Source organism: Lissotriton vulgaris, chromosome 6 (genome assembly GCF_964263255.1).
Source record: "Lissotriton vulgaris chromosome 6, aLisVul1.2, whole genome shotgun sequence".
Lineage (NCBI taxonomy): Eukaryota > Metazoa > Chordata > Amphibia > Caudata > Salamandridae > Lissotriton > Lissotriton vulgaris.
The window spans coordinates 1,856,758,549-1,856,771,713 of NC_141694.1; the positions used below are offsets into that span (position 1 = coordinate 1,856,758,549).

Sequence of the window (13,165 nt, forward strand, 5' to 3'; positions counted from 1 at the left end):
GTCTTCATTGTCACTGAATACATGAGAAATGGCAGCCTGAAGAAGTACCTGAAAGGTAAATGTGTGGCAGAAGAGGCATGCACAAAGGTTTGCAGAAATCCTTTCTCATTAATTTTCATGAGGTATAATTTACTTTGCACATTCTCACCAATGGCTGTGACGGAAAGGTGTTGGGGGGAGGGCTGCAACTCTGCATTCACACTGGTAAAGAATTGGTCTTGCAACTCCTGCCTCTAAAAGCACAGGAGCTGCAATACAATAAAATGTCAGAATGTGAAATGGACCTGGCAGTAGCAGGCTCCCCCTGGTCACCACAACTGCCACTCGTGCAGCCGGAGGTGTTCCTCACAGACAGCTTTCACTTTGTGATTGGGAACAACCGCACTTTGTGAGCGGTTATCAACTGCTCTTTGTGAGCTGTTATCAACTGCTCTTTGTGAGCGGTTATCAACTGCTCTTTGTGAACGGTTACTAACTGTTCTTTGTGTACTGTTATCAACTGCGCTTTGTGAACGGTTACCGACTGTTCTTTGTGAGCGGTTATCAACTGCTCTTTGTGAGCGGTTATCAACTGCTCTTTGTGAACGGTTACTAACTGTTCTTTGTGTACTATTATCAACTGCTCTTTGTGAACTTTTACTAACTGTTCTTTGTGTACTGTTATCAACTGCGCTTAGTGAACGGTTACAGACTCTTCTTTGTGAGCGGTTATCAACTGCTCTTTGTGAGCGGTTACCGACTGTTCTTTGTGAACGGTTACTAACTGTTCTTTGTGTACTGTTATCAACTGCGCTTTGTGAACGGTTACCGACTGTTCTTTGTGAGCGGTTATCAACTGCTCTTTGTGAGCGGTTACCGACTGTTCTTTGTGAACGGTTACTAACTGTTCTTTGTGTACTGTTATCAACTGCGCTTTGTGAACGGTTACCGACTGTTCTTTGTGAGCGGTTATCAACTGCTCTTTGTGAGCGGTTATCAACTTCTCTTTGTGAACGGTTACCGATTGTTCTTTGTGAGCGGTTACTGACTGCTGTTTGTGAACATTTATCAACTGCTCTTTGTGAACGGTTGCTGACTGCTCTTTGTGAGCGTTTATCAACTGCTCTTTGTGAACAGTTACCGTCTACCCTTTGCAAATGGTTACCAACTGCTCTTTGTGGACGGTGGACGACTGCTCTTTGTGAATGTTTACAGACTGCTCGTAGTGAATGGTGATGCCTGCTCTTTTTGAATGGCTACCGACTGGACTTTCTGAGCAGGTACCGACTGTACTTGGTGAACGGTGAGCCACTGCTCTTTGTGAGCAGTTAGCGACTGCTCTTTGTGAATGGTGACCAACTACAATTTGTGGTAGGTTACTGATTGCTCTTGGTGAACAGTTACCACCTGCTCTTGGTGAATGGTGACCGTTTATCGACTGCTCTAGGTCAATGATGACTAACTGCTCCTTGTGAGTATTATTCTCCATTGGCTCTTACCAAGGAGGCCTACACAACTTCTTGCAGCTATCTGACTGAGTACCATTGATATTATTTCAGAAGAGGGTCTGTATCAGATTAGGCCAGTTGAACCCTCTAGTTTTCCTACTTATTATTCATCATTTAATTCTTCGACTACGATTGCCCTGACGAAGTTCATTTTCTGAAAGAAACGCGTTGGTTGATGTTTTTACAAATCCCATGGATTGTTGAAAATAAAGATTAATATATTTTTGCAACAAAGACACTGATCAAGCTACTTTATTGATGAGATATTGACTTGGGAGTGCACCGCTCCATTTTTCTTAAAGTTCTGTACTTCTGCCTGGCAGTTGGCATCCCACAACGGAGGGTGCAGGAGCTGAGTGTGCACACCAATTTCCACCATATAAGTACTTTATTACTAGGGGATTATGTTGAGGAAAGTGCGGCAATTGGAGTACGCCGTTGGTTCTTTATTCTCATTGCTCCTTGTGAATAGTTACTAACTGCTGTCTGTGAACTGTGACCAACTGCTCTTTGGAAATGGGGAGCGACTGCTCTTTGTGAATGGTTACCGACTGCTCTTTGTGATCGGTTACCAACCGCGTTTGGTAAATGGTGAGCAACGGTTCTGTGGAGGGTTAGCGGCTGGTCTTTGTGAATGGTTAGCTACTGCCCTGTGTGAGTAGTTACCAACTGCTCTTTGTGGACAGTGACCGACTGCTCTTTGTGAATGGTTACCGACTTTTCTTAGTGAAGGGTGACGCCTGCTCTTTGTAAACGGATACCAACTGCACTTCCTGAGCAGTTACTGACTGATTTTTTGACTGCTCTTTGTGAATTGTTACTGACTGCTATTTTTGAGCAGTTACCGACTGCTTCTTGTGAACGGTGACCGACTACGGTTTGTGGACGCTTACTTACTGCTCTTTGTTAATGGTGACCGACTGCTCTTGGTGAACAGTCATCGGTTACTGACTGCTCTAGATGAATGGTTACCAAGTGCTCCTAGTGAGTAGTTACTGACTGTTCTTTGTGAACAGTTACCAATAGCTCTTAGTGAATGGTAAGCAACTGCTCTGTGGAGAGTTAGTGATTGGTCTTTGTGAATGGTTAGTGACCACTCCTTGTGAGCTGTTACCCACTGCACTTCGTGAATGGTGCCTAACTGCACTTCACTGACTGCTTTGTGAATGGGTGCCACCTGTGCTTTGCCAATAGTTACCAACTGCACTTTCTGTTAAGTTACCTGATGCTCTTGGTGAATGCTAACAACTGCTCTTTGTGAACAGTGAGCGACTACAATTTGTAGAAGGGTACTGGCTGCTCCTTGTGAATGGTGATTAACTGCCCGTTTTGAACAGTTAGTGACTTCTTTTGGTGAATGGTTACTATCTGCTCTTGGTAAATGGTGACTGGCTGCTCTTGGTGACTGGTGACCGGCTGCTCTTGGTAAATGGTGACTGGCTGCTCTTGGTGAATGGTGACCGGCTGCTCTTGGTGAATGGTGACAGGCTGCTCTTGGTGACTGGTGACTGGCTGCTCTTGGTGAATGGTTACTGTCTGCTCTTGGTGAATGGTTACTGTCTGCTCTTTTTGATTAGTTACCGGCTCCTGTGTGTGATCAACTACCTACTGATCTTAGTGAATGGTAATGACTGCTCTTTGTAAACCGTTACTGAAGGAAAGTAGGCTCTGCTTTCACGGTTACTCCACTTTTCACTGGTGTCAGTATGTTTTTTTTACTAGTCTGGCTAGGATCCTGCTAACCAGTAACCCAGCCACTGTGCTTCCTCCCTAAATTTGACATGGTAACTAGTTCTATACCTTCAAAATTGCCTACTGGCGTACCTTTGACAGTCCCCAGTATATTTCAATCCTGAAGGTAGGGTGCTATAATTATGATGGTGCCCCTGCATGAACAAGACACTCCTACAAACCCTGGGGTTGATTCCTTTGTAAGTGCAGTGAGCCATTTTGATGCATATAGTGGCCATGCGTCATTACATGATGGCTAACTATATAGTGGCTGTGCTGAACCTGGACATATTTGGCATCAAACATGCTGGAATCATACTCTAACACCATTACTGGTGTTGTAGGTATGGTTTCATGCACTGGGGGGCTCCAACAGGAAGCTCCCGGTACTCATGGTAACAGCCTTTCAGGGTCTCCTAGCAAGATAGGGCTGCTGCTGACCACAGACACACATCTGGCCTCCTGCTGCTGAGCTAAGCTCGAGCATGGGAAGGTAGAACAATAGGTATCCTGTCAAAGGGAGGTGTGTCCACCTTCCAGACAGGACTTAGTGTATCGGGCTGGGGTGGGTGTGCTTGCCAGCACCACCAGACTGCTTTGAAGGACAATTTGGAGCCCTCCTTGCATACTCCGGTTTGAGCCACTTCAGGTAGGCCTTGGCTACCGCTCTTGCGCAAAACTGGACAAAGGACATGGGTGTATCCTCCCCTCTGTCCAGTCTCTCCTCTGGGAGGGACCTCTGAGTCATTCTAACCCCTTTCTTAGGGTATAAAAGGGCTTACCTGTGAGTGGGTCCTCAGATTCATCATGAGACAAGACTCAAGCCTGAAACTACGTCGCTCTTCAATCGTCTGAACACTTGAACTTCGCTGGTCTTCACCAGGAACCTAGACTGCATCAAGGTAGACTCCTGCTGCTCCTGGTCTCTCTGTTATGCAAGTCTTGTCTGTCGTCTGTGCTTCTTCCAGGATCGTCAACAGACCTGTGAGCATCAAGGACACCCGAAGTAATCTCCCTTGAAGTGAAGTAGTCACTCCCGTGCACCTGCAGCCACTTCAACGAAGCTGAACGGTCTGCTGTTCCTGACGTCTCACAGACTTTGAAAGGCTCAGAAACACAGGTGGTGGTGCCTGCAAGGCCTGACCTATCATCTCTCCAATTTTGAGGCCATTATACCTCATTGAACCGCTGTTACCAAACACCTGGGCACCTTGTTGACTTCTGTTGTCAAGGTTTGTTGGCTCTGCACTCCAGAGATCTTTGGGCTACTAGAAGCTCCAGCCTAGAGCATGTATTCCTGCCAAGTACAGCGTCCTCTCAGCATCCTCTGCACTGTGGGCTTTCCTTCTTGGAGAGCTGCTTGAGGTCTTCTTGCGACTCCTGTGCCTTCGGCCTGTGGGTTCTCCTGAGGGTCTTCTGTGGGCTCCCCTGTTTGCTCAGGGCCTGCTATGACTCTCCTGCTTCTGGTGAGTCCCTTGGACCTTGCTGGTGCCTATGTTGCTCCTTATTATCTCCACTCCAGGTGCAGTTAGCAAGGCTTGTTGGTACTCCTGCCTGGTCCTCGACTTCCGACGTTGGACAGCTCATGCAAGGCTCTTGGTCTTCTTCAGCGTCGCCTGGTCCTCACAGCTGCAGCAACAAGGTCACCATCATCATTTTTAAACCATCCGACATCCGTGGTCATTGCTCTTCCATGCCTCATGGTCACCTCCAAGTGGCATAGACTCTGCTCCCTCTGCTTACAGGTTCTCCTCTTCAAAAATCCACCCTTGGACAGTCTTCTCCAGCCGCCTCTTCTTCGAAGGACCCGATAGTGGTCTATGGCGGTTTCTGACGTCACCTCACACCTATGGACCTGGCTTCTCTGGTGTAGGTACCCTTGTTCCTGGGTTATCCACTGGTGGGGTGACTCTCCAACCTTCTGTCTTCCATGGGGTTTCTTCAGGGTACACTGGGAAGGGTCCTTCTTAAAAACTGTGACTGTGACTTTCATGTTGACTTCTATTGGACACACAACTGTGTTTCCACTCTGCACACAGCCTCCTTGGGGTTCCTGGTTACTTACCTTGGGTTATTCCTAGTTTCAGAGTTTACTTAGGAGATCCCATGGTCAATTTTAAACTTTGTTCTGCACTCCTTTTGTGATCGTGCACATTGTTTTTTCTGTGTTGTGTTGTGTCTTCCCCCTCTCTATTGCTCCACCTCCAGCCTTGGTCTGTGTGGGGGTGTGTTAGCAGCCCTATGATGAAGCATGCCACAGATTTCTGTGGGTAAGAGCAGTATTAATATACTCGTAAGTTGTCTACCTTCTCTTTTTTCTCTTAGCGAAAACACTTCTGGAGCTCCATTTCTATATGGGTGTAAAGGTATTGGGAGGAGGGTGGAGAGTGTGTTGTATTGTTCCTAGTTTCCCCAGCTCCTTTGAGTCTCCTGGTCCAAGTCCCATCTTTGGACACAGTTTGCTTTCCACTTTTTTAGTATATGGTTTAGTCTCCCCCTGGAGAACAGTGTATTTTGTGCTTACTTACCTAATTGCAATTGAAGTATTATTGTGTATTTGGGTTGACATTTCCGGGTAGAAGATATACCAATTTGTTAGTGAGTGTTGCATAATAAATATACATATTTTATATATACACTGTGTGGTTCTTTTTCGTTTACTACATGATTTAACTGGTAAAACAAGCTGCTTAACACTCCTTCAAGATACGCCTGAAAGCTGCTCTCCACAGCACCCAAGATCGACCACACAACCAAGATCAACCTTTGGATGAAGCATCTAACAGCCCTCAACTGTTGCCCTCACATTATTGACTCCGCTAGATCTTTGGGAATAAATACCTGAATATTCAGAATTATATCAGTAATGCCAACAAAGGAGCGAATTACCAGATGAGTATTCCAAGGAAACTTAAAACCTTCCTCGCACAGGACACCTTGAAGCTTGCGGTCCAAGCTCTTGTGTTGCCCAGGTTGGACTATGGAAGCGCCACACTATGCTGCCTATCTAGATAAGAACTGGCCCCGCTAAGGGCCTCACTTAACAATGCTTCCAGACTTGTCTCCGAAACAAAAATAAATAATCACATATCCCCTCCTCTAAAAGCACTGAACTGGCACCCTTATGAGGCAAGAATACAACTAAAGTTTGCATGCATGACACATAAAGCCCTGCAATTCAAGATCTCCAGATATTTGGCACAAAAGCTGGAATTATCGGGCAGATGCAGATCTTCACTGCACGAGTTCCCTGGTACTAAAACCACTGATTTTCCACAAAAAAAAAATGTGCTACAGAGCCTTCTCGGGTTTCCCCCCTAAGATTTGTAACTTTGAAAGCTTTCTATGGTTATCAAAGACCACTAAAATCACTTTAAGGATTGCCTAGATTAGTGCAAGGTGCATCAATTAAATACGTGTGCACCTTATACTAAGCCAGCCTCCTGCAGTGACTGATTGCTCTTGGTGAATGGTAATTGACTGCTCTTTGTTAATGGTTACTGACTGCTCTATGTGAATAGTTATCCAACTGCTCTTTATGAACGGTGACTGACTGGCCTTTGTGATCAGTTACCAACTACTGTTTGTGAATTGTGACTGACTGCTCCTTGACAACAGTGACGGCTGCTCTCTGTGAACGGTGACCAACTGCTCTCTGTGAAAGGTAGATGACTGCTCTTTATGAACAGTTAACAACTGCTTTTTGTGGTTGGTGACTGACTGCTCTTTGAGAACATTTACTGATTGCCTTTGGTGAATAATACCTGCTGCACTTTCTGAGAAGTTATCAGCTGCTCCTGGTGATCGACTGCTCTTTATGAATGGGTACAAATTGGTCTTGTGATCAGTTACCGACTGCTCTTTATGAACGTGACAGACTACGATTTGCAGATGGTTACTGATTGCTGTTCGTAAACGGTGCCAGACTGCTCTTTTTGAACGGTTACTGCCTGCTCTTGGTGAAGCATTATTGCCTGATCTTGGTGAGCGGTAAGCGACTGCTTTTTGTGAATGGTTAGCGACTGCTCTTTATGATTGATTACAATGCAACTATTAGTTCTGGTCTACCACGCTCTTGGTCCACCGCATTGATCGTCCCGATATTTAAAAAAGGGAGCAAGGACGATCCAAAATGCTACAGACCGATCTCACTAATTGACGTGTCTGCTAAAATACTGGGCCGTGTAATTTTGAATCGGCTGATGGATTGGACAGAAGAACATCGTACCCTGGTGGATGTTCAGTACGGGTTCAGAGCTGGTAAGTCGACAAGTGATCAGTGTCTAAACTTATACCTGTTAACTGCTAAGTATACTAAAGCTAGCAATGGTATGATCTACATGGGTTTTATGGATTTAGCAGCGGCCTTCGACAATGTAAATAGATCAAAATTGTGGAGGATGATGTTTAATATGGGCATTGAGGCGGGGCTAATAAATATTTTAAAGGAGTTACATTGGAATACGACGGCTGTGGTCCGTTACAACCAGGAGGGGGGATGTACAGAACAATTTCCATGCACAAAAGGGGTAAGGCAAGCATGCATTCTTGCCCCCTTCTTGTTTTCACTTTATATTAATGCCCTGGAAAGTGCACTAACTGCCCTAGCTGTAGATTGTCCCAGAATAGGATCGCGCCAAATCCCTGTACTACTGTACGCGGACGATGCGGTCCTGCTCGCCCGGACACCAAGGAGCTTACAAAAACTGGTAGATGGATTTGTTCAGTTTATGGGCAGTCTAGATCTGTGCGTAAATCTGAAGAAATCATTCGTCATGATAGCCGGGAAAAATCCCTCAAAAAAGTTTGTATACAAAATAGGGACACACACGTTAGAGTCAGTGGACACCTTCTCGTATCTGGGCCTTTTGATGGATGGTAAACTTGAATTTAATCCTCTAGTGACAGAGCATTGTACAAAGCTAGCTTACTCGAGTGGTGCAATATTAAGTTTTGCAAGTAGGCTAGAACGATGGTGCCCTGAACAAATTATGACCCTATATTCCTCAATTAGTGTAGCAAAAGTCCTATATGGAGCAGAAGTGTGGGGTTTCAAGGACCCTAAAAAACTACAATTAGCAGAAGACAAATTTTTTCGCAGAGTATTGAAAGTCCCACACTCCATCCCTGCGGAAATAGTGCACACGGAACTAGGGATTCAATACATCTCAGACCATGTCAAGATGAGGCCTATTATGGCATGGATAAGAATATGGTCCAATCCAGAGGCAGCACTGACTAGGGAGATCATTTTGGACTGCTTGCACAGAGAAAATGGACTAAAAATTCCGTGGCTTAAATATGTTAAGAATACTCTAGAAAGTATAGATGAGCACCCCCTCTTTAATGACCCTGTATCGAACTCTACTAGATGTAAAGCAGGTGTCAAAATGCTGCTTGAAGAGAAATTTAAAACTGTTAGACGTGATGCTGATATGTTGAAAGGATCGATTGCATCTCATTCCCGAGTTAGCAATGGGGAGGGTATGGAAGCTTATCTGTTCCTGATGTACAACCAACATGATAGATTTTTATTATGTCGTTTTAGGCTCAATCTGTTACCTAACATTTTAGCGTATCCCTCAGGTTTTACTGTAACGATTGAGCAGAAGGGTGCCTGCGGCTGCGACAATAGGTCTCCGCAGGACACCCTTCATTTTGTACTTTTATGTTCTTTTTATCGGAATCCAAGGCGTAGATTTTTGGTTGAGATCCCCAGGAAACAGAAATTCCGCCAGGCTAAAGCTGCATTACTCTTTTTGCAGAAAGCTAGCGACAAGCACACTCTATGTTGTATTACTAGTTTTTTAAAAGTGGCAGTAAGATTGAGGAACACGAGGGACTAGCAAACATCTGTACAGGAATATTACCCCCCTACATGAAATGTATTTTTTATTTGTTCCGTTCTTTCATTCTTAAAAGTTACAATGTTCAGTAATGTAATTTAATGAATTCTTAAATGATTTTTTAATTTATTGAGTGTATAAATTGTACTTTTATGATGGTTTTTTACAGTCGAAATAAAGATTTACTGACTGACTGACTGACTGAATGGTTAGCGACTGCTCTTTATGATTGATTACCAACTGCTCTTGGTGAATAGTATCACCTGCTCTTTGAGAATGGTAACCGACTGCCCTTTCTGAACAGTTACTGGCTGCTCCTGGTGAATGGTGACCTATTGTTCTTTATAAAGGGTTTCCGACATCTCTTTGTGGATGGGGGGCACCTGCTCTTCATGAACAGTTAGTGACTGCTCTTTCTCAGTAGTTACAGGCTTCTCTTGGTGAATGATGAGTGACGGCTCTTTGTGAACGGTTACCGACTGCTTTTTTTGGATAGTGAGTGACCACACTTTGCGAATGGTTGCCTACTGCTCTTGGTGAACGCTGACCGACTTCCCTGTGTGAACCATAGCCAACTACTCTTTGTGAACGGTTACTGACTGCTATGTGTGAACAGTGAAAAAGAAAAGGCAAAAAACCAGAGATGCACTAATGGCTAATGTTGCAATAAACATAATGTAAACTGTATGTTTTGGGATTCTGACACAATTGTGCTTCATGAGTCGACTGCATGAAGTTGTAGGTTCCACACAGAGGAACCAAGTGGACACAGCTTTATGGAGCAGATGACTTGGCACTTATATGGGAGTCATTTGCTGACACCTTCTATTGGAATGCAACCTGTTTGGGCTTTTCTTTGCGAAAAAGGTTTTTACAAGTTTCACAAAAAGACACAGAACAGACCCTGATTGGTCAGCAGCAGTGCATTCTTCCCTCACACACACACACACACGCACACACCCACACACACACACACACACACACATTGTTGGTACATCATGAGCAGCAGCAGTGCATGCCTCCATCACACATTATTAATATAATATTAGCAGCAGTAATGCATGCTTCTATCACACACACTGTACTACAGGAGCAGCAGCAGGGCATGTTTCCATCACACACAATCAGCCAACTTCAGCAGCAGCAGAGCATGCCTCCCTCACACACACACACTATTGACATAACATGAACAAGAGGTACAACATGAGCGGCAGCAGTGCAAGCTTCCATCACACACAATCAGGACAGCAGCAGTGGATGTGTTCATCAAACACACTATTAGTCCAACATTAGTAGCAGCAATGCATACTTCTATCACACACACTGTAGTACAGGAGCAGCAGCAGGGCATGCTTCTATCACACACAATCATAAACAACATGAGCAGCAGCAGTGCATGCTTCCATCACACACAATCAGGTACAACATGAGCAGCAGCAGTGCATGCCTCCCTCACACACAATCATAAACAACATGAGCAACAGCAGTGCAAGCTTCCATCACACACAATCAGGTACAACATCAGCAGCATCCAGTGCATGCTTCCATCATACATTCTACTGATCCCACAATGAGCAGTGCATGCTTCCATCACAAACACTATACAACGGGAGAAGCGGTGGAGGCTTCCGTCCACAGGTCCAGCATGTACAGCTGCCGTCCAAGAGCCCATCACACGTCGTAGTCCAGTTCCTTTGCCATCTGTATCAAATTCTGCAGCTTATCCTTATAACAATACATATGCACATTTAAAGCATTTCATTCAACTCTTTGGCATCACCTTATTCTTGATGGAGTTTGGAAGAGGTGTTCTTTTGTGATTCAGGATGGAAAGGCCACTCATGAGCCCGAAGGGCCACTTTAGGCTCCTGCAAACCCAACCCGGCAATACGGATTTTGCCTTGGGGATGATCCTCAATTCTGATGGATTCCTCAGCAGCAATTTGAATAGAGTTGATCTGTTTTTTGTTAAAAAAGTGTGTTCATTTAATATGTCGTGCCCGCAGCATAGATGAAGTGTTAGTTCCTTGTTAGACTCCATCCATTGCTTGGATACCCTTTGCTTAAAGGGAAATTGTTCTTGACGAAAGCCCCAGATCCTTCCCGGACTGGAGACGGAGGCTGACACGTGTTAACCACACTCATAAGTCAAACTATTCGCTGTCTTTCTACTTTTACCTCTTCCCAATGGAAGCCTAAATGAAGACATTGGCTGACCATAAAGTAGTTTCAGTCCTCATTTTGAACTTTTACAGTCGGCCCATCATAGAAACACAAAGCGGCAGAGTAATCTATATCATCGGAAATACTTCCTTATTAGTATGTTTGAGTCATCTCGTGCCTCTGCCATTCGACGTGTGGGTCCCTATGTCCCTATGTCCCTAAGTCCCTATGATAAAGCATTCCACACATTGGCGAGTTAGGGCTTGGCGTAATTTTAAAGAGACACCATAGAAACTCTTAAGACACACCTGAAAGTAAACACAAGATCCTTCAGCCGGTTCCCATGCCCAGGGGTATTTTTTTGTGACTTTTAACTCCTGTTCAGTGAACATAGACACTGAGAACCTTTCCACACTCTCTTGCTGCACTCTTCTGCCAGCAGGATCAAGCAGACTTTGTGCACTACAAAACATCCTGAGACCTCGTTGCTGCAGTCCCATTTTCCTGGAAGCCTCCATGAATTAGGTCTACGTCCAAAGGATGTACAACTACTTGTCAACTGGACAGAATGTAGGCCTGGCTTTCCTCAGACAGGACATATGAGGGTTATGAGATTCTTCAGAAAAGTCAGCAAAGTCAAGCCACATTAATTCAATGATACCAGTTGGGTGCTGCCAGGTGTGATTTGGGAACCTAATGCCCATATACAGTACAACAGTCTGTCTGGTGCCTGTTGGACATACTTTTCATTATTCACCTATCTCTTGTCTACTATGGTCAGTGACTAATGTTATTAGAGATTTGTCCCTAGGTAATCTCCCAACCCACAATCCCCCTAGAGAGACGAAGGCACATAAGATAGTCACAGCCGCCCTCCTATTGGACTACCGGGATCCAAAAGCTGTAAGTGATTTTGTTCCACAATTGTTGCTGGCACATGCATTCATATTTTCTTCCGGCTGTTGTTTGATATAGTGGTCAACAGTCTTAGCAGGCTCCCTGTGGGTAGTGAGCTTACTGTCTCATAAATGGTGGCACAACACAGATATGTTGATTAGCAAATCAATCAAACATTCCTTCACAACCTTATCTGGTTGGCCCTATCCATCCCACAAGTACTGTCAACAAGCCACCACCTTTTGTCTGTGATATCCATGAAGGAACCCTTGCACTTCTTTAAGCATCATTTAAAAACTTCCTTATAACAGACTATTTCCTGTGATTGTAATCAACACATATGTACAATCTACTCGCAGCCCTAAACCCCACCTCTAAGGATCAATAATCTTATCTTATATCAAAGGTCTAAAGCAGATAGCCACCTGTCACAACCTTCACATGGGTCTCTTAAACTTTGTTAATGGTCTGAGATGTTCTGTGTGCCCAACAGGGAGAATACATTATAAAAGTATTGTAACTGCTTCTGGAACATAGTGATTTCTGTGTCTTTCAGATCTAAAGCTCAGGAAATTCTGTATTTTTTTTCTTCATCCTCACCTCCATGAGTGAGAGAGATTTCTGCATCGTATTGATCATTTCGATCTTGGAGCCCCAGCAGTGATGAGTACCATATCTTCATCCTAAGTCCCTCCACTCAAATACAAAGCGCACATTCATTGCCTTTTACATCCATATCTTGGAGTCCTAACATTTCTGAATGTTCAATATTTAACTTCTTGAAAACTGCAAGCCTGATGCAGGAGCCAACATATATATATATTGCTGTGTTTTGTGCAGTAGGATTGTATATATTTGTTGCAATCACAAGCTTTTCTTACTTATCATAAATCAAGTAACATGGAATTGATCCGCCATTGACAGGTCACAGACCGAAGAAAGATCTGGAGTTCATTGCGCTGGTGGATTTCGCTATCCAGGTGAGGTCTCTATGGGTTTTTACAATACATTTTTACATTGTTGTATTCACATTTAGTTCTG

General features: G+C 44.3%; 1 protein-coding gene across 2 annotated transcripts in view; it reads left to right on the forward strand.

Moving 5' to 3' along the window:
- LOC147709660 (tyrosine-protein kinase Src42A-like) overlaps positions 1-13,165 on the forward strand; it is a 309,465-nt gene that overhangs the window by 257,087 nt on the left and 39,213 nt on the right. For both annotated transcript variants that reach the window (XR_015296713.1, XM_086928180.1), the window contains exons 6-7: positions 1-55; positions 13,049-13,104. Coding sequence is in view for 1 of the 2 variants with exons in the window: in XM_086928180.1 (XP_086784306.1) it covers positions 1-55; positions 13,049-13,104 (111 nt within the window). In the remaining variant the exon portion in view is untranslated. The remainder of the gene's footprint in view (positions 56-13,048; positions 13,105-13,165) is intronic.